We start from the raw sequence: 22,961 nt of genomic DNA, 5'->3' as shown, positions 1-22,961 counted from the left end.
GCAGGCGTCGCTCCCGACCTTACTGTGCTGACGTCACTGGTTACTAGACGCCAGGCGGGGCCAGCCCTAGCAACTAGTTCCGCAAATGAAGTTAATAGGGTGGCTGCACTGGCTGTGTTCACTACTTCATTCCGGGACACTGTATTGTCCCGGAATGAAGGTGCCCGGGACCAGGGACAGAGATGTCCATTGCGGGACAATCCCGGGCAATCCGGGACACGTGGGCACCCTAATACATGCAGGCTGCCCCGGGTATCGCCCACATATGAAGCTGAGACTCCATGAATAAAAGGGCTAAAAACCAAAGAATCAAAAAGGAGCGGGCCAAGCACAGTTAGGCCAGGGAGGACTAGATGATACCGGATGTCTTCCAGCCAGGAAATGAGGCGGGGCTCTGTCTGACTTGCTGCAGCTTTCAATGCACATGGTGAGAAGCTCACAGTGTGCAGTGAAAGCAGAGGAAGCTGTTTCAGTCCAGAAGAGGAGCCGCTACAACTGTGCAAGACTGGAGGGGAGGTCGGGTTTAAGGATATGAAATCTCCTGAGAGTTGAGATCATCTAATCAATAATTAAAAGTATAGGTCGGGGGACCATCCCAACAATCCAAACAATAACAATGAAAAAGATAGGCAAGTTATGGATCTTTTAATTTGTCCATGTTTTGATTGTCGCTGTTGGGTACTTGTTATATTGTATATCTGGGAATCTCCAGTATTACTCACCATTATGAAGAATAGGTCAGTCTGTGCCCAGCGCTCTGATGGTTGGGGGTCGAAGAATTATCCTCCAGGCATTAGTGCTGGGATGAGATAAGAAGAAGTACATTAGGAAAATCTGACAAACAATCGCTGTGATTCATAAAAAAAATGTTGCAGGAAACAATGTTGCAATTTCAATTAAAGGATCTTGTAGGAAAATAAGACTCTTAAAGAATATTCTAGGGCAGGGGTCCCCAAACTCTCTAAACAAAGGGTCCGTTTATTGTCCTTCAGACTTTAGGGGGGCCGGACTGTGGTGAGCGGGAGTGGAAAGTGACCGGGCATCAGTTGGAGCAAACAATACCCCATCTTTGGTGTCATTGGTAGGAATTGTGTCTCATCATTAATGTAATTGACAGGAGATATGTCCCATCATTGGTGTTTTTTGAGAGGATTTGGGCCCCATCGTATGTGTCATTGGTAGGAATTGCGTCCCATCATTGGCGTCATTGGATCCCATTGTTGGTGTCATTAGTAGGAATTATGCCCCATCATTGGTTTATTGGGCCCCATCGTTGGTGTCATTGGTAGGAATTGTGTCCCAACGATGGTGTCATTAGTAGGAATTGTGCCCCATCATTGGTTTGATTGAGAGGAATTGTACCTCATCATTGGTGTTATTGAGAGGAATTGGGCCCCATTGTTGGTGTCATTAGTAGGAATTGTGCCCCATCATTGGTAGGAATTGCGTCTCATTTTTGGCATCATTGGTAGGAATTGTGTGTCATTGGACCCCATTGCTGGGGTCATTAGTAGGAACTGTGCCCCATTGTTGGTGTCATTGGTAGGAATTGTGTTCCAACAATGGTGTCATTGGTAGGAATTGTTCCCCATCATTGCGTGATTGAGAGGAATTGTACCCCATCATTGGTGTCATTAGGCCCCATCATTGGTGTCATTGGTAGGAATTGTGTTCCATCTTTAGTATCATTGGGCCCCATTGTTGGTGTCATTGGTAGGAATTGTGCCCCATAATTGGTGTTATTTAGAGGAATTGGGTCCCCATCATTGGTGTTATTGGCCCCCATCGTTAGTGTCATTGGTAGGAATTGTGTCCCATCATTGGTGTTATTGGGCCCCATTGTTGGTACTATTGGTAGGAATTGTGCCCCATCATTGGTGTCATTAGGCCCCATTGTCGGTGTCATTGGTAGGAATTGTGCCCCATCATTGGTGTTATTGGGCCCCATTGTTGGTACTATTGGTAGGAATTGTGCCCCATCATTGGTGTCATTAGGCCCCATTGTCGGTGTCATTGGTAGGAATTGTGCCCCATCATTGGTGTCATTTGGAGCAGTTGTACCCCGTCACTGGGAGGAGTTGTGCCCCATCATTGTTGTCAGTGCATGAAAGAGTGCCCGAGAGCCAGATAAAAGCAAGCAAAGGGCCGCATCCAGCCCCTGGGCTGCAATTTGGAGACCACTGTTATGGGGTTACCTCACCCCTAACACTATATGAGTGTTTAGCAGCTTCAGGAGAGTTTAATCCCCTGATTAGGGGGTAAACTACAGATCATGGGGTCCCATAACAAAACTCTTAGGGCCCCTCCATGACTTCTTTCTGTGGCATCTGCCACTGTCATCTTTGACAACAGGTAGGAGGATAACTGTCATCACAACATTCAGAGCCTCATTCTACAAAACAAAATTACGTTTGTTCTGTGCAAAAGCCAGTAAAATTACATATTAGGACTCCGTTCTCTCACAAAGTTAGATGTTCTTCTTTTATAAGAATAAGGTGAGTGTGGGAAATACCACATTATGGCCATTAGATGGAACTGACGATCGTAGGAAATAAGTACTTATTTATTATGGTTGTCGGCTCCACCTGGTGGTTATAATGCGTAATTCCCTGATTTTATTTATTACAAGTACTTGTATAGAGCCCTCAATTTTTAAAAGTGATTATATATAAAGTCACATTAGTCCCTGCCCTCAAAAGGAGCTCACAATCTAAGGTCACATTCACTCATACCCATACTAAAGGACAATTTAGACAGAAGCCAATTAAACTCCCAGCATGTCTTTGTAGTGTGGGAGGAAACCCACGCAGGCGCAGGGAGAACATGCAAACTCCAGGCAGGTGGGATTGGAACTGATTCGCATTATTCTTATGAATGAAGAACCTCCAACCACAAGAGAAACATTCGATTTCACCGACATTTGCACAGAACGAATGTACATGCAGATGCACAGGATGAAAAGTTCTGCACTTTTTTTAAATGTAAATATATATATATATATATATATATATATATATATATATATATATATATATATATATATATATATATATATATATATATATATATATATATATATATATATTTTTATTGTATTTGTCTGACAAAAAAAAAAGCGAAGGGGCCCTCTAATATTCACAACCCTATGTCCGCTTGGATGGTGGGGCTACCACCTCCACTCACGGCGCAGGGGCCGTTCAGCTTCGGAGATTTTCCGAAGCTTCGTCTGCTCCGTACTGTGCATGCGCAGTACGGGGCGGACACTATTTGATAGCTGGACAGTATACGGCAGAACACCGGCTTTAAACCCTGACATATACCCAGTGAAGTGACCGGCCTCAGGCGATACACACAGAGATGAAACAAAACCTCCCACATAAGTTGTACCTGTTTATCTGCAGTCTTCTCCTCTCTACATCCATTTAAAGTGCAGAACTTATAAAGTTTGTCTGAGCTTTCAGAAAAAAGGGGGCAAAAAGCTGCTGCTATTAGACAATTTGTTTCATTCCGAATTAGTTTTTTAATGAATTTTGACACATTCGTTAATACCGACATTTCCGAATTTTTCAAGTTTCCAAATTTTTGAAAATGATTCGCTTGAGAAAACGGAATACAGCGAGGAATAATGCCAGACAGTATGTCTGGCATTATTCCTCGCTGTATTCCGTTTTTCTCAAGCGAATCATTTTCAAAAATAGGATTTTCAGTTTACATGCATCTTAAAATTGATAAATAATTGATACACAATTATGTAGCAATTTCTACCGAAATGAAAACCGTCACTTTTATTGGAAAATGCGGCATCAGAAAACACGCCCTTCCTTATTCTGGTAACAGGAAACGTCCTCTTTATTCGATACTTTGTAGTCCAAGTCACGTCTCTCCAGTGTTGTGAGGAGTCATCTCTGCACTATACAGCAGGATAAAGCTTCCGTCGGAGATGAACACATCCGTGGACATCTGATATCTCCGATCTCTCTGTTAATCATCAGACTTCTAATAAGTGATAATCACCCAGTTGATCGGCGGTTGGCTGTGACCTCTGCTGCTGTCTGCACATGCCGAACGATTTCACCTTTTTGACCTTGAGGCCTTGTTCCGGCATCGAGCGTCTCCAAGTATTCCCATGGCTTCTCTAGCACCGGACATGGGAAATGCTCCCTTGGCAGCGTTGTGCTGAGGGCATCGCAAATAAAAATATCCAGTAAGAGACAAAAGTGGTGTACGGGATCCAGATCCGGACAATCAAAGTTCGTGAAGTCTGAGAAATTTGACATTATAGAGGCAATGGGGTTGATTTACTAAAGGCAAATAGACTGTGTACTCTGCAAGTGCAGTTGCTCCAGAGGTTAGTAAATGAGGGGGAGCTTCACTTTGCAAAGAACACCCAATCACTTTGCAAGCAGGTTCCCGACCGCCGCATGTATATTTACGTCGGCAGAACGGCACGGCTGCGCAAATTGGCGTACCTGTATGTCCCTTTGAATTTGCCCCGTGCCAGAGCATGTGTGACACTGCCAGCGCACGCGCGCCCGCCACGTGCTCCGTGAGTAGGATTGCAGGTCCCGCGGACTCGATGTCTGCAGGGATAACCGCAATCGTCTCACGGAGAGGAAGAACAGGGAAATGCTGATGTAAACAAGCATCTCCCCATTCTGCCTAGTGACAGGATACTGATCTCTGCTCCCTGTAATCAGGAGCAGTGATGTGTCACATGTAGCCCCCCCCCCCCCCCTCACAGTTAGAATAACTCCCTAGGACACACTTAAAGTGGTTGTAAACCCTTACAAACCACCTTGACCTACAGGTAAGCCTAGATTAAGGCTTACCTGTAGATCCAAGAAATATCTCCCAAACCTATATGGTTTAGGAGATATTTGCCCGCAGACGGGCACCGCTGTCTACGGCGCATGCGCCGTAGACAGCGGCGCGCAGGCGCACTGAGCGTGGCATCCTCTATAACAAAGATGCAGTGCAATGCCGCGCGTCTCGGCTCCCGTGAGCATTCGCGGAAGTGACCTCATTGCGCCTTCGCTGAATGACAGCGGCGGAGCTGCGAGACCCACCGAGAAGATGGATGCGACGGACTACAGGGGACAGCGGTGACTTCACTGGCTCCTGTGTCAGGTAAGTGACACATAATGGACTACTATGTGATGCACTATGTTGTACTATGCGATGCATAGTAGTCCATTATGCTTTGCCTTTGCAGGGAATGAAAGAGGAAGTAAACTCATCAGGGTTTACTTCCTCTTTTAACCCCTTCACCGCCCCCTAGTGTTAACCTCTTCACTGCCAGTCACATTTACACAGTAATCAATGCATTTTTAATCGCACTGATCGCTGTATAAATGACAATGGTCCCAAAAATGTGTCAAAATTGTCTGATGTGTCCGCCGTAATGTCGCAGCTCCAATAAAAGTCGCAGAACGCCGCCATTACTAGTAAAAAAAAAAATTATTAATAAAAATGCCATAAATCTATCCCCTATTTTGTAGACGCTATAACTTTTGCACAAACGAATAAAAGCTTATTGCGATTTTTTTTTTTACCAAAAATATTTAGAAGAATACGTAATCAGCCTAAACTGACTATATATTTTTTGTCGGATATTTATTATAGCAAAAAGGAAAAAAATAATGTGCTTTTTTCAAAATTGTCTCTCTGTTTTTTCGTTTATAGTGCACAAAATAAAAACCACAGAGGTGATAAAATACCACCAAAAGAAAGCTCTATTTGTGGGGGGAAAAAAAAAAGGACATCAGTTTTGTTGGTGAGCCACATTGCATGACCGCGCAATTGTCAGTTAAAACGACGCAGTCAGTGCCGAATCGCAAAAAATGCTCTGGTCTTTGGGCAGCCAAATGGTGCAGGGCTTAAGTGGTTAAATGAGCAGAAGCTCTGCTGACTTCCACCATCCAATTATGTGCAAGCAAACATTTTTTTTTCTTTTTCTTGCATGTGATTGGGTATTGTTTGCAAAGTTAAGATTTACCTCATTTACTTGGCTCTGGAGCAAGTGCGCTTTGCAGAGGGCGACCGCGATTTGCAGAGGGCGACCGCGACTTGCAGAGGGCGACCGCGACTTGCAGAGGGCGACCGCACGATCTATTTGCTTTTAGTAAATCAACCCTTTTGTTTTAAGAACCTTCTTTCAATTTTTTAATGATTATTGGGGTTAAATAAACGTTCGTTGGCTGCAGTGATGAGATAATTCAACAAAGCGGGATGGAAAATGTTTCACGAATGAACAAATTTCTAACAGTGAATGTGGTTTTCGTTCGCTAAAGTCCATTCACTCCAAAAGTGAATGTTAAAGGCAAACAGCATCTGAACGACCTTCAAAATTGAGAATTTTCCTACAAATGTTGGTAGGAATATTTGTTCGGGAATCTAGTGTATGGCCAGCTTTAGACTGGCCATAGATTTTATTAAAGGGATTTACTAAAATGGGTGCACACAGAATCTGGTGCAGCTCTGCAGAGTAACCAATCAGCTTCCAGGTTTTATTGCTAAAGCTTAACTGAATGAGTTGAAGTTAGAAGCTGATTGGTTACTATGTACAGATTCACCACTAAATCTCCCTCATACTGTACAGATATACATAAGAAGAGTTTAGTATTGTATTCTCAGCTCTCTGGACGTTTATATCCAGCTGGGCAGTGTAGCCTTACATTGAGTGTGGCACTACAAGTCCCAGCAGCATCAGAAAGCCTTCACAGTGCCCGTTCCTGGCTGATATTGCAGAGATCTTACCTGGGATTAGCTGGGAGGGTGACCCCGTCTTGTGGTGGTCTGGGAAGGCCCCTTGTGCTGTGTCGCAGAGGACTCATGTCATGTGGTCGGTTATAAATAGACGGCTATGGGCAACGAACCCGACCGAGCTATCCTTGTTAGTGTGTCCCTTACACAGCACTCCGACCTTAAAGGGAAACTCCACTTGTATCCTCTTATCCTCTGTCTTTATTACCCGTCTAACACTTTATTTTACTGTAGGGATGCAATCAATTGTGTATCATCTGCACTAGAAGAATCCTAGTTTCTTTGAAAAATAAAATTTAATATAAAAAAACAAAAAAAAAACAAAAAACAAATAGCTGCACGGAGCCTGGTTCACACTTTTACATTTGTTTTTTTTGTGCGTTTTTGCAGAAACACACTACAGTCCATATAAAGGGGTTGTAAAGGCAGGTTTTTTTTCAATTTTATCTTAAAAGCAGAGTTCCAGGCTTTTTTTTTTTATTTATTAACCACTTACAGCCCCGGACCATTTTGCTGGTCAAAGACCAGACCACTTTTTGCGATTCGGCACTGTGTCATTTTAACTGACAATTGCGCGGTCGTGCGACGTGGCTCCCAAACAAAATTGACGTCGTTTTTTTTCCCACAAATAGAGCTTTCTTTTGGTGGTATTTGATCACCTCTACGATTTTTATTTTTTGCGCTTTAAACAAAAATAGAGCGACAATTTTGAAAAAATGCATTATTTTTTACTTTTTGTTATAATAAATATCCCCCAAAAATATATAAAAAAAACATTTTTTTCCCTCAGTTTAGGCCGATACGTATTCTTCTACATATTTTTGGTCAAAAAAGTCGCAATAAGCGATTATTGGTTTGCGCAAAAGTTATAGCATTTACAAAATAAGGATAGTTTTATAGCATTTTTATTAATAATTTTTTATTATTATTTTTTTTACTAGTAATGGCGGCGATCAGCGATTTTTATTGTGACTGCGACATTGTGGCGGACACATCGGACATTTTTGACACATTTTTGGGACCATTGTCATTTATACAGCAATCAGTGCTCTACAAATGCAGTGATTCCTGTGTAAATGACACTGGCAGTGAAGGGGTTAACCAGTGGGTGGCAGTGTAGGGGTTAAGTGTTCCTAGGGGTGTGTTACTAACTGTGGGGGGGTTGGGCTTTCATTTAGTGAACACTGATCTCTGCTCCAATCACATGGAGCAGAGATCAGCGTCACTAGTTGCTAGGCAGAATGGAGAAATGCTGTTTACACGGCATTTCCTCCATTCAGCCGTCCCGTGAGACGATCGCGGGTATGCCTGCGGCGATCGAGTCCGCGGGTCCCGACCAGCACGGGAGTGCGCCGCCGGCGGCGCGCTCCCGATGGCAGGGCGGCATTGAGGATTGGACGTACCTGTACGCCAATATGCCTGCCCGTGCCATTCTGTCGACGTACATCGGCGTGCGCTGGTCGGGAACCGGTTAAAAGTCAACCGCTACAAAAAGTGTAGCTGCTGACTTAACCGCTTCAGCCCCGATAGATTTTACCCCCTTCATGACCAGAGCACTTTACACGATTCGGCACTGCATTGCTTTAACTGACAATTGCGCGGTCGTGCGACGTTACACCCAAACAAAACTGACGTCTTTTTTCCCCCCCTCCACAAATAGCTTTCTTTTAGTGTTATTTGATCACCTCTGCGATTTTTAGTTTTTGGGCTATAAACAAAAAAAAAAAAAAAATAAATAAATAAATTTGGAAAAAATAAAAAAGCAATATTTTTCAACTTTTTGCTATAATAAATATCCCTCCAAAAAATATAAAAAAAAAATGAATTTCTTAAATCAGTTTAGGTCAATATGTATTCTTCTACATATTTTTGGTAAAAAATAAAAAAATTGCAATAAGCACATATTGATTGGTTTGTCCAAAATGTATAACATCTACAAAATAGGGGATAGTTTTATGACATTTTTATTGTAATTTTTTTTTTATTAGTAATCGCTGCGATCTTTTTGCGGACACAGACACTTTTGAAACTATTTTGGGACCAGTGTCATTTATACAGCTATCAGTGCTATAAAAATGCACCGATTCCTGTAAATGACATTGGCAGTGAAGGGGTTAAACCCTAGGGGGGCGATCAAGGGGTTAAGTGTGTCCTAGAGAGTGATTCTAACTGTGGGGGGGATGGGTTACCGCTGACATGACAGCGATCACTGCTCCCTGGCAGTAGATCTCTGTCTTGTCACTAGGCAGAACGGGGAAATGCCTTGTTTACATAGACATCTCCCCGTTCTGCCGCTCCATGACACAAGCGCCGGGAGACGTCGAGTCCGCCGGTCCCATGGGCACGTTTGCGCTGTACATGGCTAGCCCTGCCAATTAAAGGGGACGTACAGGTACGCCCATTTGCCCACCGCTGCCATTGTGCAGATGTATATCAGCGTGTAGCGGTTGGAAAATGGGTTAATAAACAGGCACTCACCTGTCCCATGGTCCAGTGATGCCCCACACGGAGCCTCCCTCCTCTCCCCCTCCTCACCGCGCCACCTCCATTGAAACTGTGGGCACCCGGCCATGACAGCTTGCAGCTTCATGACCGGGCGCGCACTGTTCATGAGTGAGTCGCGCTGCGCTCTCCGAGTGGACAGGCAATCTTCTGGGACCTGTGACGTGTCCCAGAAGATAGCCGAGAGGGAGGGGCCGCCTAGGGGGAGAGGAGGCGGCCCGTAGTCTGAAGTAGGAAGTGGGACAGGAAGTCCCACTCAAAAGTAGTCACCCCCCCCCCCCAAAAAAATAAATAAAAAATCACATGCCAAATGTGGCATGTCAGGGAGCGAGGAGTGTTTAAGGTGGAACTCCACTTTAATTCATTCTCTCTTATGCATGCAATAAGATAAAAAGCCTTCTGTGTGCAACAGCCCTCCTAATACTTACCTGAGCCCCCTCTCAATCCAGCGACAGTGGTGGCCCTTGCATTGTGGGCGCATGGGCGCCATCCCCCCTGCTCACACCTCCGCCACCCTCCCTATCTATGTGCCCGACCCCTTTTGGGATGCCGGGTGCATGAATTACTATGGCGGAAATAGGCGGGGGGGTGTGTATTTTGAAGCACCTGATTAGAGTCAGAGGCTTTAATAGGCTTCAAAATAGGGTGGGGGTCAATATTATCCTGTTGTATAACAATAGCAAATACATTTTTGCTATGGTCACACTATAGTTCCTCCCAGCCAATCAGGAGGCAGGTCATGAGACCTGTTTCCTGGTAGGATCGCCTGTCGCTTTGGCCAATCGGAGACACGGTGGAGCCAGAGCCGCCTCTTTACACCACAGCAGCCCACACACTGGCCGCATGGAGGAGAGGAGAGCACACCGCTGTGGTGGTGCTGGTTGTTGGCCCCCTCCCCCCCAAGAGAAAACTCCACCAGCTGCCACTGTCCAGCGATGTTGTACGAGAGCCTCTCCCTCCTGATTGGCTGAGACAGAAGAGGGACCCAAGAAGAGAAGGATCTGGGCTGCTCTGTGCAAATACAATGCAACAGAGCTAGTAAGTATGACATGTTATTTTTATTTTGAAACAAAAAAAAAAAAAAACACAAGACTTTAACCACTTGCTTACTGGGCACTTAAACACCCTTCCTGCCCAGACCAATTTTCAGCTTTCGGTGCTCTCACACTTTGAATGACAATTACTCAGTCATGCAACACTGTATCCAAATGAATTTTTTGTCCTTTTTTTCCCACAAATAGAGCTTTCTTTTGGTGGTATTTGATCACCTCTGGGGTTTTTATTTTTTGCGCTATAAATGAAAAAAGACCGAAAATTTTGAAAAAAAACGCATATTTCTTTGTTTCTGTGACAGAATTATGCAAATTATTAATTTTTCTTCATAAATTTTGGCCACAATTTATACTGCTACATATCTTTGGAAAAAATAACCCAAATTAGTGGATATTATTTGGTCTTTGTGAAAGTTAGAGAGTCTACAAGCTGTGGTGCGAATCGCACAGAATTGATCACATCTGATGTACTGGTGGCCTATCTCGCTTCTTGTGACCCGAACAAGTCAGGAAAGTTCAAATACCCCCCAAATGACCCCTTTTTGGAAAGTAGACATTCCAAGGTATTTAGTAAGAGGCATGGTGAGCTTTTTGATGTTGTCATTTTTTTCCCACAATTCTTTGCAAAATTAAGATTTTTCATTTTTTTTTTCTCCACAAAATTGTCATTGTAATAGGTTATTTCTCTCACATGGCATGTGTATACCACAAATGACACCCCCCAAAAAATTCTGCTACTCCTCCTGAGTATTACAATACCACATGTGTGGGACTTTTTTCACAGCCTGGCCACATAGAGAGGCCCAACATGCAGGTAGCGCCATCATGTGTTCTAGGAACATAAATTACACATCTAACTTGTTGACTACCTATTACACTTTTGAAGCACCAGGACAATGACACGTGACACTGATGACAGATGGCACTGATACGTGGCAATGATGACACTTATACGTGGCAATGATGACAGGTGGCACTGATGACAGATGGCACTAATATGTGGCACTGATGACACGTGGCACTAATACGTAGCACTGAAGACACGTGGCACTAATACGTGGCACTAATACGTGCCACCGATGACAGATGCCACTAATACATGGCACCGATGACGCGTGACACTGATGACAGATGGCACTGATAAGTGGCATTGATGACACGTGACACTGACAACAGATGGCACGTGACACTGATGACAAATGGCACTGATACGTGGCACTGATGACAGATGGCACTGATGACACGTGGCACTGACGACAGGTGGCACTGACGACACGTGGCACTGACGACACGTGGCACTGACGACAGGTGGCACTGACGACAGGTGGCACTGGGATGGATGGCACTGGGGGCAGGTAGCACTGGGGTGGATGGCACTGGGGTGGATGGCACTGGGGTGGATGGCACTGGGGCGGATGGCACTGGGGCGGATGGCACTGCTGGGGGAGGATTGCACTTTTTTTTTTCCTTTTTTTTTTTTTTCCTTACTACAGGCAGAACGGCTGCCGCTGCAGCCGTTCATCTCTCCCCTCTCACACTGTCTGTGTGAGGAGGGAGAGCGGCGCTGAGAGATGATCTCATATGTTTACATATGAGATCATCTCCCATTGGACACGCCGATCACGCTGTAAACGGCCGCTGTGATTGGCCGTTTACAGCGATCTGTGTTTGCCTGTCCCCGGGGAACACAGAACTTCCGCGATGCGCGCCCGCGGCGGCGCGCATTGCGGAAGTAAACATCAGGCCGTCCAGGGACGACCATCCGGACGAACGCGCCTGCTCTACGGCCGTCATTCGGCTATAGGGCGGGCGCGAGGTCACATCTACGCGTTTTTCAGTCGCTGCATTTTTGTAAAGGGTCAGGGACTTTTTTTTTTTTTTTAATGCAACATGGTGCATTTCTGATCCAATAGAATTCAATGGACATGCTGCAGAAATGCATTTTGTGTTTTTTTCTAATCTGTCTAACAAAAACATCCCCTTTCAAAATAAAGAATAAAAAAAAAAAAAAAAGCATGAAAAATGCATGTGCAAAAATGCAAAACGCACCGCAGAAACAGATCAAAAGCAAACTGCATCGGTGTGAATGGGCCCCAAGGCATGTAGACAGGGCTGTACACATGCTGTGACCTCTGCAAAAATGAAGCAGTATGTCACTTTCAATGAGCAATACCACCAAACGGATACAACCCATTTAAGCATTTACTGTAGCCACTGCAAAAAAATAAACAGCATGTTGCATTCAGCAAGTGGCATCACTGAAGAACGCAACCAATTTAAAGAGTAAAAAAAAAAAAAACAACATTCCCCTCTGGGGACATTGCAAGGATTTTGACAAACTTTGTTGCAGATTTCTACTTTTTTTTTATTCTGAAGAAATCGCTGTTTGCTTGTCTCCTCGTGTCCATGTGGAAAGGGAGTGTGAATGGGAGCGATTTTTATAATCAATCAACTGCTGCATCTGCAGGGCTCTAATGAGGAAAGTGTCAGGGCCTGGATCTCTTTAGATGTGATTTTGCCGTTGGGAGTATCTCCCAACAACAAAAAAAAATACATTTTGTTGCAGGGGGATGTCAGAAATCTGACTTGCATCTTAATGCGGACTTCTGGGAAAATCAGTGAGCCAATTACACAAGCAGGAATGAGGAATTTTTTTTACACTTACCGAATGGTAATTTTCCTTTCCTGATGAAAGCATGACAGCATATATGTATGGGTAGGCCCCGCCCCCCACCCAATCACAGGACCGGTTATACTATAAGATTAGGTCTCCTCCCTACCTGCAGTATTCTCGTAATTTAGTATCACTGTGAGGCCTTTCGTTTAATTCATTCCATTTTTTTTTTTACCCCTGTATGACTCCTATATGCTGTCATGCTTGCATCAGGAAAATTACCGTTAGTTAAGTGTAAAATTTTCCTCATTTCTGACACAGCATGACAGTATATACGTAGGGGGTGTACAAAATCACCAGACAGATGGGTGGGTACTGTTGAAGTGTTTAACCAGTTCCCGACCGGCGCACGACGATGTACGTCGGCAGAATTTGCACGGGCAGGCACATTGGCGTACAGGTACGTCCATTTTTATATGCCACCCTGCCATCGCGTGTGCGCCGCCGGCAGCTCGCTTGCGAGCCGGTCAGGACCCCCGTGTGTCCGGTTGCGGGTCCCGTGGACTCGATCGTTGCGGGGATACCTGCGATCGTCTCACGGGGTGGCTGAATGAGGAGATGCTGTTGTAAACAGCATCTCCCCGTTCTGCCTAGCAACAAGTGACGCTGATCTCCGCTCCATGTGATTGGAGCAGAGAGCAGTGTTCACTAACACAAAGCCCAGCCCCCCACAGTTAGTAACACGCCCCTAGGAACACTTAACCCCCTACACTGCAACCCCCTGGTTAACCCCTTCACTGCCAGTGTCATTTACACAGGAATCACTGCATTTGTATAGCAGTGATTGCTGTATAAATGACAACAGTCCCAAAAACGTGTCAAAAATGTCTGATGTGTCCGCCATAATATCGCAGTCACAATAAAAATTGCTGATCGCCGCCATTACTAGTAAAAAAAATAATAAATAAAAAAAAAGGATTAATAAAAATGCCATAAAACTATCCCCTACTTTGTAAACGCTATAACTTTTGCGCAAACCAATCAAAAATCACTTATATTTACCAAAAATATGTACAAGAATACGTATCAGCCTAAACTGAGGGAAAACATTTTTTTTTTTTTTTTTTTATACATTTTTGGGGGATATTTATTATAACAAAAAATAAAAAATAATGCGTTTTTTTCAAAATTCTCGCTCTATTTTCGTTTATAGCGCAAAAACAAAAACAAAAAAAAACAAAACACAACAGGAGGTGATCAAATACCACCAAAAGAAAGCTCTATTTGTGGGGGAAAAAAATAAAAAGGCCGTAAATTTTGTTTGGGAGCCATGACGCACGACCGCGCAATTGTCAGTTAAAGCGACGTAGTGCCGAATCGCAAAAAGTGGTCTGGTCTTAAGCCAGCAAAATGGTCCGGGGCTGAAAGTGGTTAAGTTGAGGATTAGTTCTATCATCACTAATGACTTGAGATGTATTGTAGTTAATGCTGCTGGTCCACAAGAATGGACCCCCAGCTTGTTGAATGTAGAGCAGGGGGTCTCAAAGTGGCGGCCCTGCAGCTGTTACAAAACTACAAGTCCCATCATGCCTCTGCCTGTGGGAGTCATGCTTGTAATTGTTAGCCCTACAATGCCTCATGGGACTTGTAGTTTTGCAACAGCTGGAGGGCCACCAGTTTGAGACCCCTGATGTAGACCAAGTCGTAGTTTACATATTAACTCTGGAGGGACTCCTCTGGAGGTCCGCCCATGGATGCGCAAGCAATTTGGTAGAGCGGTCTCTGCCCTTATGTGATAGATTTGTCCTAGCCATCTAAGCCCTTTGACTGGCTTGATCTGCATCCCTGTGATAGTCTTCATTGGACAGTGCTTGTCTTCTGATGTCGTTAGGCCTGAAGAGCCTATCGCTTTGCTTCTTGGCAAGGGGCAATTCTATGTCTCTCCTCAATCTAGAATCTATTTTCAATGTTTGTGGTACTTCAAATACTTTACTTTGGATATGCCAGAAGAATGATGTTCTAACCCAGGTTGCAAAGACACCAACCTTTGTATAGTGTTGGAAGAGACTAGAGCCATTTTGCCTGATAATTTCAGCACCAAGGTAGTTTATGGCTTGACACTTGGATGTCTGAGATCCTTCTAGACCTATTTGCCATACAGAATACGTATTCCATGTTACTGGCCATGCTGAGGATGTCTTATCCTTCTGAATGGAGAGTGAGACCACTATTTAGAAGAGCCCATGGGGAAAAAAAAAAATCTACCTAGGTCTTTTGGAATTGGTTGCCAAGATATGCAACCATTACTGGATCCCAGAGAGTGAGGACACAACTGAGTTTCATGTATCCTTTAATGCCATCTCTGGGCTTACTTGTAGACAATTCAATCCTTACAGCAAGGAACAGAGACCTCCATAGGATTTCAAGCACTAAAAAGGCGAGACCTCCACTTCTTGGTCTCCAGCATCTAGATATAACTTCTATGGATTTGGAATATACCGTTGGCCACGCTGTATGAGGTGTTGGACCTCTGGAAGGAGAATAGGATGATATTGTACTCGCGTATATCACGGCCTGCAAGCCACAGGGCAATTATCTCCACGAACCGCTGCAAATCCGGATAAGGATCCTGGAGACTATTAGGTTTGTTCAATATACATATTGGCTAATCTGCATACCCAGTTGGCTGTCATTAGTTTCTCTGCTTCCACCTCCGGGAAGCCACCCAGGTTATTGTCAGACCAATATCTTGATAGCCTTACTTGTTGCCGATCCCTTGACCGGCTTGTTGGTTTGGAGACTGTCCCTTTTCATTCAAAGGCTTTTGCACCTTACGCCGTCTGGCAGTAAAAGTTCTAGAAACCCTACCCAAGGGGCTGGTAGACCTAACTGGGAGATACCTCTGACAGAGGTTGACTAGTTCTGCATTCATTCTTGACAGCGAAGATAGGCCTTCCCCATTTTGCAGAGTCTTTTCAGCATAGTTGAGGCTCTTTTTGTTGCGTTTCGGAAGACTTCAGTCTGCGACCACTGCAATTCTGACTTTTAGACACCTTTGTCCTCCATCGGCATGAATATCCGATGAGTAACAACTTGTGATGATTGGTATGCCTAATAGCTGATACGCTAAAAGATTAGTTAGCTTAGCCACCTCCTCAAAAAATCTTTCCTAACTACAAATCCAGTTAATACAGTTGTCAACCTTCCCATGGGCCCTTCGGACCACATGGGTTACTACAGGCTACTTTATACCTCTTGCGACAATGGGATGCAACCAATGGAAAAGAGCTATTTGTTCAAGTGAGATACTTATACTGTTGCTCTCTCTGAGGGTAACTTTATTGTATTTTTTCAGAGATTCAGAACTACTACCCAGTAGGTCATTGTCGTAATGAGACTAGTTGGTCTCTAGATGATGGCTTCTCCTGAGTGGATCAGAGTCTGTACTAGGACTCTTCCCAGAACCTAGAAGTCTTTGTGCCAGTCTGTTACTCAGAAAAGGCTCACCAGAGGTCCTTGCTCCCACAAGTTGGCCCCTACTGGACCCAATATCCCGGGAAATGCCCAGAGTTTGTAGAAAGGTCACATTTTGCCCAATGAACTCGTAGTGAACTAACGGCCAAGCGAAGGTACTTGCCGAAATATGGGCATCTTGAAGTGTGCATACAGTACACACACTTGTGAACGACCACAACATACAGGCTATACAAGGTAATAGCAGCATAATCACACACATAGGTTGGACTTGATTGACTTGTGTCTATCCTCAACCTCACCCACTTTGCAACCACGCGATTATGCAACTTTCCAGGTCTAAAGACCATCTACAGTCTTAGCCTAGGTTTCCACTATTGCAACCTAAAATCCATGCGATTTTACTGCGAGATCTATGCGACTTGAATCAATGCCTGTGTATTCTTGATGTCGATGGCCCCAAGTACATTACAGTGGGATCAAAAATAGTGTAGGGACTACTTTGAAGTCGCTGCAATTTGGAGTCGCACCGCTATAAACGATACTCCTTGAAAATCATGGGGTACAATTTGTGGAGGTCAAGCCTTACTGACAGCTAGAGATTAATTGCAACTATGGCCTATGCAATTTTGGATCCTCATCCTTCTGCTTTTTATTCAAGTCTTACTTTTGACTAACGACCGTGTAGTCACAACCCTTGTGCTCTAAATGCATTATGGAGGGGATGCAATGAACTGGCAGAGAGGAATGAAAAAGTCCATCGGTTTCCTTGATGCACAGGACCCACGGATCCTAACATCAAATTTACATATAACTGTCAGCTGACCCTACTGGGCGGCTTGGATTTAGGGAAAGAAAGATGATTGATTCTTTATGCTCCGCTATAGTTCTCCAAGGTTTAACCTGGGATCCACTCTTCATTACTTTGTTTTTTGGCTATCCTCTGGTAATTGCCGATTAACATAAGGGATTAAAGAGGAAGTAAACCCTGATGAGTTTACTTCCTCTTTCATTCCCTGCAAAGGCAAAGCATAATGAACTACTGTGCATCGCATAGTAGTCCATTATGTGTCACTTACCTGACACAGGAGCCAGCGAAGTCACCGCTGTCCCCTGTAGTCCGGCGCGCATCCATCTTCTCGGTGGGGTCTCGCAGCTCCGCCGCTGTCATTCGGCGAAGCCGCGATGACGTCACTCCCGCGCATGCGCACGGGAGCCGACACGCGCGGCAGCTCCGTTGTTGAAAATGCCGCTTAGTGCGCCTGCGCGCCGCTGTCTACGGCGCATGCGCCGTAGACAGCGGTGCCTGTCTTCGGGCAAATATCTCATTTCTTGGACCTACAGGTAAGCCTTAATCTAGGCTTACCTGTAGGTCAAAGTGGTTTGTAAGGGTTTACAACCACTTTAACATAAGGGATTAAACATCACCAGATCCGACTTGAACAGTCACCACTCTGACTTAAAGTGGCATGTGTTTACTTGTGGGATGAGCCATAAGGGTTCACTGACCACAATGGTTACTGGAGAAACAGCATACAGTCTTGTATCCGCAGTGGCTACTCAATTTTTCAATCTAGGATCCGCCATCATAGAGAGTTTATCACTGACCAGAGCTCTGCTTTCATCCTGTCTGGGGTCCTAAGAGGAGGTTCACACTGAGAGTCGGTTCACACAGGCGGCGACTCGTCAGGCGACTTAGCCGCCTGACAAGTCGCGTCCCGCTCTGTGCAATGGAACCGTTCTAATCGGAAGCGACTCAAGACGCTCCGACTTAGAAAAAGGTTCCTGTATGACTTTTGGGGCGACTTGCATTGACTTCTATACAGAAGTCATTTCGCAAGCCGCCGCTAAAGTCGGATCCCAGTCGCCTGAGGCAGTCGCGCTGCAAGTCGTGCTGCCTCAGTGTGAATGGGCTCTGAGGCAGCACGACTGCCTCAGGCGACCGGGATCCGACTTTAGCGGCAGCTTGTGAAATGACTATTGTATAGAAGTCAATGCAAGTCGCCCCAAAAGTAGTACAGGAACCTTTTTCTAAGTTGGAGCGACTTGTGTCGCTCCTGTTAGAACAGTTCCATTGTACAGAACAGGATGCGACTTGTCAGACAGCTAAGTCGCCTGACGAGTCTCCCCCTGTGTGGACCAGCTCTGACACTCTGGCTACCAAAGTGAGCTCAGTCGCAGGTTACAAAACACTACTTAACAGTAGCATGAGCCTTCTTCATCTCTGGTTCTATTTGCTGTCCCAGGGTCTCTGCAAAGTATATGGTTTCTTCTGTTGGAAGAATGGCACCTTTGGGTAATCTAATGAAGTCCATTTGGCCGGCTGCTTTTAAAGCAGAGGTCCACTTTTAGATGACTTTGTTTGAATAGCTTAGTACCTGAGCTCCACACAGTCAGTTTGGATGGGGTTAAAGTATCCACCTTTGCCTCTGATATGCCAACTTGCCATAGCAATTTCCCAGAAGCAAGCTAAGGCTGACCCCTCTGGCCAGTCTGATAAAGACTCCTTGGTCAAATGCTTCTGAGGTAGAGGTTGCCTTTAATAAACACAGCTGTTTAATTAGGCTTGGTATGGAACCATTAGTGACTGTAGGCTCTCTCAGGCTGGCTTCACACTGCTGCGGTGATGAGATCGGATGTGTTTCGCACCGCACTGCAGTGCAAATCACATCCGATCTCTGTGCGATGCGAGTTCAGCCATACAGATAGTATGGCTGAATTTGCATTGCATCCGGCCCAAACTCGCACAGGACCCTTTTTTTGGTCCGCAGCAGAATCGGATCGCATGGGTGTTCACACCATGCGATCCGATTCCTCTCAGAGTTTGCAGATCGCACTGCGATATGCAAACTGATCTGGGGGTGTCATTAACTTTTCACTGACACTCCCAGCAGTTCGCAAAGGGCAGTGTGAACTGCCGGCGGGAGGCATGCGATGCGGGAACCCGCCGCGGATTCGCAGCGTTCCCGCATCGCAGCAGTGTGAACCCAGCCTCAGTCTCTGCTTCCGACACACCAGTTACCACTTTGATTATTGTAGAGATCTCTTGAACTGCCTCTTCTGGCAGTGAACTACATAGTGGTTCCTTCAGGACTGAAGAGGATCTGTCCCTTGTTGCAGAAACAGGGTTGACTGGTGTTGGTGGCTGGAGAGATTACACTCATTACGCCCATAATGTGCACTCTTTTAGGATAGCATATACCAGTGATGGCGAACCTCGGCACCCCAGATGTTTTGGAACTACATTTCCCATGATGCTCAACTACACTGCAGAGTGCATAAGCATTATGGGAAATGTAGTTCCAAAACATCTGGGGTGCCAAGGTTCGCCATCACTGGCATATACCTACCTGCCCTCACCTTAGTTAAAGTTGCTGGTCTTCAGGAAGGCTGATTGCTACTGGTTCACAGATGAGCTGAAAGCCTGGAGCCATGCTTGGGAGTATTTGCCATAAGTAGTAACCACTACAAAACGACATAGCTCTCTGTGGGGGTACCACAACTAACACAAGCAATTTACATATTGCTACAGGTAAGTACTACTGAAATGCGACTAAGCAGATCCTGACTTTTACTTTAGCACTGAGGTCAGCTTATAAATGCATAGAAATAAACACATAACAGTCATTCATACTGTTAGAGTTGCCACCTCATCCCTTTAAACCCGAACACTTTTGAATTACACAAGTTCTGAGGCTAATTAAATGCAGATAAGGCACCAAGTGAGTTTAAAGTGGTTGTAAACCCTTACAACCAACGTTGACCTACACGTAAGCCTAGATTAAGGCTTACCTGTAGGTCCAAAAAATACCTATACGGTTTAGGAGATATTTACCGAAAGACAGGCACCACTGTCTATAGCGCATGCGCCATAGACAGCGGCGCGCAGGCGCACCATGCGTGCCGCGGTCAACGGCGATATGCCGCGAGTGGTGGCTCCCGTGAGCAGCGACACCCACCGAGAAGATGGCGGCTCCGGACTACAGGGGACAGCGGTGACTTCGCTGGCTCCTGTGTCAGGTAAGTGACACATAATGGACTACTATGCGATGCGACTCAATGCATAGTAGTCCATTATGCTTTACCTTTGCAGGGAATGAAAGAGGAAGTAAACCCATCAGGGTTTACTTCCTCTTTAATTACCACCTTACTCAGCCACAGAACCTGTGCAATTAATATGTGTTGGGGTTTAAAGGGATGAGGTGGCAACCATACATACTGTAGAATTAATGCAATCACAGGTAAGCAGTGCAAGTTAATAGTCATCTGACAATTATCACTAGCAGGTTAAACCTACCTTAGACACATGTACCGCCAAGGATCATACCACAACCAAACATCAATACACAGTGAGCCCGGACTGCAGGGCCAGGCCCTGCGTTAATAGGAAAGGCTCAGTATCACCTGTTATCAGTCCAAGCATTAGCAATACTGCAGACACAGACTTCAACCTGTGAAACATTAGTAACAGAGTGGCAATATGGAGTAAGATTCGCATGTGTGATATATGCTTTTCAGAAATGCAAACTAACAGCATACCTGCAGAAAATAAGTCCAGACTATAGGACCAGGCTTGTTTAGTTAATAGGAAGACTTCAGCCCAGCCCAGCACACCTGCTATCAGAATTAGCAGTTTTGCAGACACAATCACAACCTTTCAAAAAGGCAAGCAGCAGTAACTGAATATTATGGATTTGTGCACCATGTGGTGCCTTACCACCTGCATGCTACATGTCCAAACAGAAAGTCCAATCAATGTCCATCCATGGCGTCATGATAAAGTAAGGTGACCAGATTTTTTAAATGAAATCCGGGGACATATTATTATTTTTTTTTACTAGTAATGGCAGCAATCAGTGACTCATAGCAGGACTGTGATATTGCGGTGGACAAATCGGACACTAATACCGCCGCCGCCGCCACGTACACACGACCGGTTTTCCCATCGGAAAAACCTTCAGAGTTCCGCTGAAACTGTCTTGCCTACACACGATCGCACCAAAGTCCGACCGTCTAGAAAATGGGTCTTCAAACTATGGCCCTCCAGTTGTTCAAGAACTACAATTCCCATCATGCCTAGTCATGTCTGTGAACGTCGGAGTTTTACAATGCTTCATGGGATGTGTAGTTTTGCAGCAGCTGGAGGGCCGTAGTTTGAGGATCCCTGGTCTAGAATGCGGTGACGTACAACACGTACTAGAAAAAGGAAGTTCAATAGCCAATAGCTGCCGTCTCGTACTTCAGAGCATGCATAATTTTTGGTCTGCCGGAACATCATACAGATGAGCGGAATTGGTTCCGTCGGAAATATTTAAAACATGTTCTATTTCTAGGTCCGTAAGAATTTTTGGAAAAAAAAAAGTCAGTTGAGGCATACACACATGATCGGAATATCCGATGAAAAGATTCTGTCTGACATTCCGCTCCTGTGTACGCGGCTTTAGTGACACTTTTGACACTTTGTGGGAACCAGTGACACTAATACAGTGATCAGTGCTAAAAATATGCACTGTCACTGTCCTAATGACACTGGCTGGAAAGGGGATAACATCTAGGGCAATCAATGGGTTAAATGTGTGCCTAACAAGTGTTTTCTCACTGTGGGGGAGGTGCTTTTACTAAGGGAAAACATGGATCCCTGTATCTGCTTTGCAGGAACACATGATCAATGTCTTCCACGCTGACAGAACGGCAAACTGCCTTGTTTACATAGGCAGACCACTAGGCGGGTCCGCCGGATCCACTGATTGGCTCTGATACCCAGAAATGCAGGATCACGTATATAAGTGATCCTGCGCAGCGCGAAACTGGTTAAGATCATCATCATTATGATAACTCACAGGCAGGGGGTGCTCTATCATGGCTCTGGCTGGCTCTGTCAGCATTATGATAACTCGCAGGCAGGGGGTGCTCTATCATGGCTCTGGCTGGCTCTGTCAGTATTATGATAACTCACAGGCAGGGGGCGCTCTATCGCGGCTCTGGCTGGCTCTGTCAGCATTATGATAACTCACAGGCAGGGGGCGCTCTATCACGGCTCCGGCTGGCTCTGTCACAGTGTGTCTCATAACATGGTTGCTGGGTGCTGATTTTGTGAACTTCTGACCAATAAGTGCTGCTGCCTGTGAGTTCTGATACCATCCATTATGCCAGAGAGACAGACACAGTGCCATGTAGTCTATTCACAGACACCCCCAAAGCACACCTGTGTTGAAGCCTTGAAGGCACTGGCAGCCCCACGATTGGATCCGCTTCCCCTCTATTCCTGCTGCTGGACATCATCAGCTGAGCTCAGCTGCCTCTCTCTGCCCGTCGCCGCCACCGGCCTCGCAGCCTCTTAGGTCTCACTCTCCGGGCCCCGGGTACTACTGGGTGGGGAGAGGAGCAAAATGACTCTGCCAGGGAAGGCAAGGAGATAAGCAGGCAGGCGGCTGGCCTGGATTTAAGCCAAGGCAGAAGAAGATGTGAGCGGAGCTGAATGGGCATGTGCCGGAAACTGAAGAAATAGTCCATCCGCTCCGACCAGCACATCATCATGAGAAAGGGACACAGATAAT

General features: G+C 45.3%; 1 protein-coding gene across 2 annotated transcripts in view; it reads right to left on the bottom strand.

Annotated features, from left to right (window-relative positions):
* FBXO40 (F-box protein 40) overlaps positions 1 to 20,790 on the bottom strand; it is a 40,784-nt gene extending 19,994 nt beyond the window's left edge. Inside the window, exons 1-2 of one of the 2 annotated variants that reach the window (XM_077479623.1) lie at positions 20,702 to 20,790; positions 723 to 799 (exon numbers count right to left, since the gene is read on the bottom strand). In XM_077479623.1, coding sequence (XP_077335749.1) covers positions 723 to 725 — 3 coding nt within the window. In that variant the 5' untranslated portion in view covers positions 726 to 799; positions 20,702 to 20,790. Of the gene's footprint in view, positions 1 to 722; positions 800 to 6,756; positions 6,874 to 20,701 lie in introns of those variants that run through there. The other variant, XM_077479622.1, reaches the window with a different exon arrangement.
* Positions 20,791 to 22,961: the final 2,171 nt, after the last annotated feature.

This window comes from Lithobates pipiens, unplaced genomic scaffold (assembly GCF_037356315.1).
Source record: "Lithobates pipiens isolate NorthernLeopardFrog02 unplaced genomic scaffold, aLitPip1_a1.2 Scaffold_16, whole genome shotgun sequence".
Taxonomy (NCBI): Eukaryota; Metazoa; Chordata; class Amphibia; order Anura; family Ranidae; genus Lithobates; species Lithobates pipiens.
Note: the sequence above shows the minus strand (reverse complement) of the source record. Positions and strands in the feature narration are given on the sequence as shown.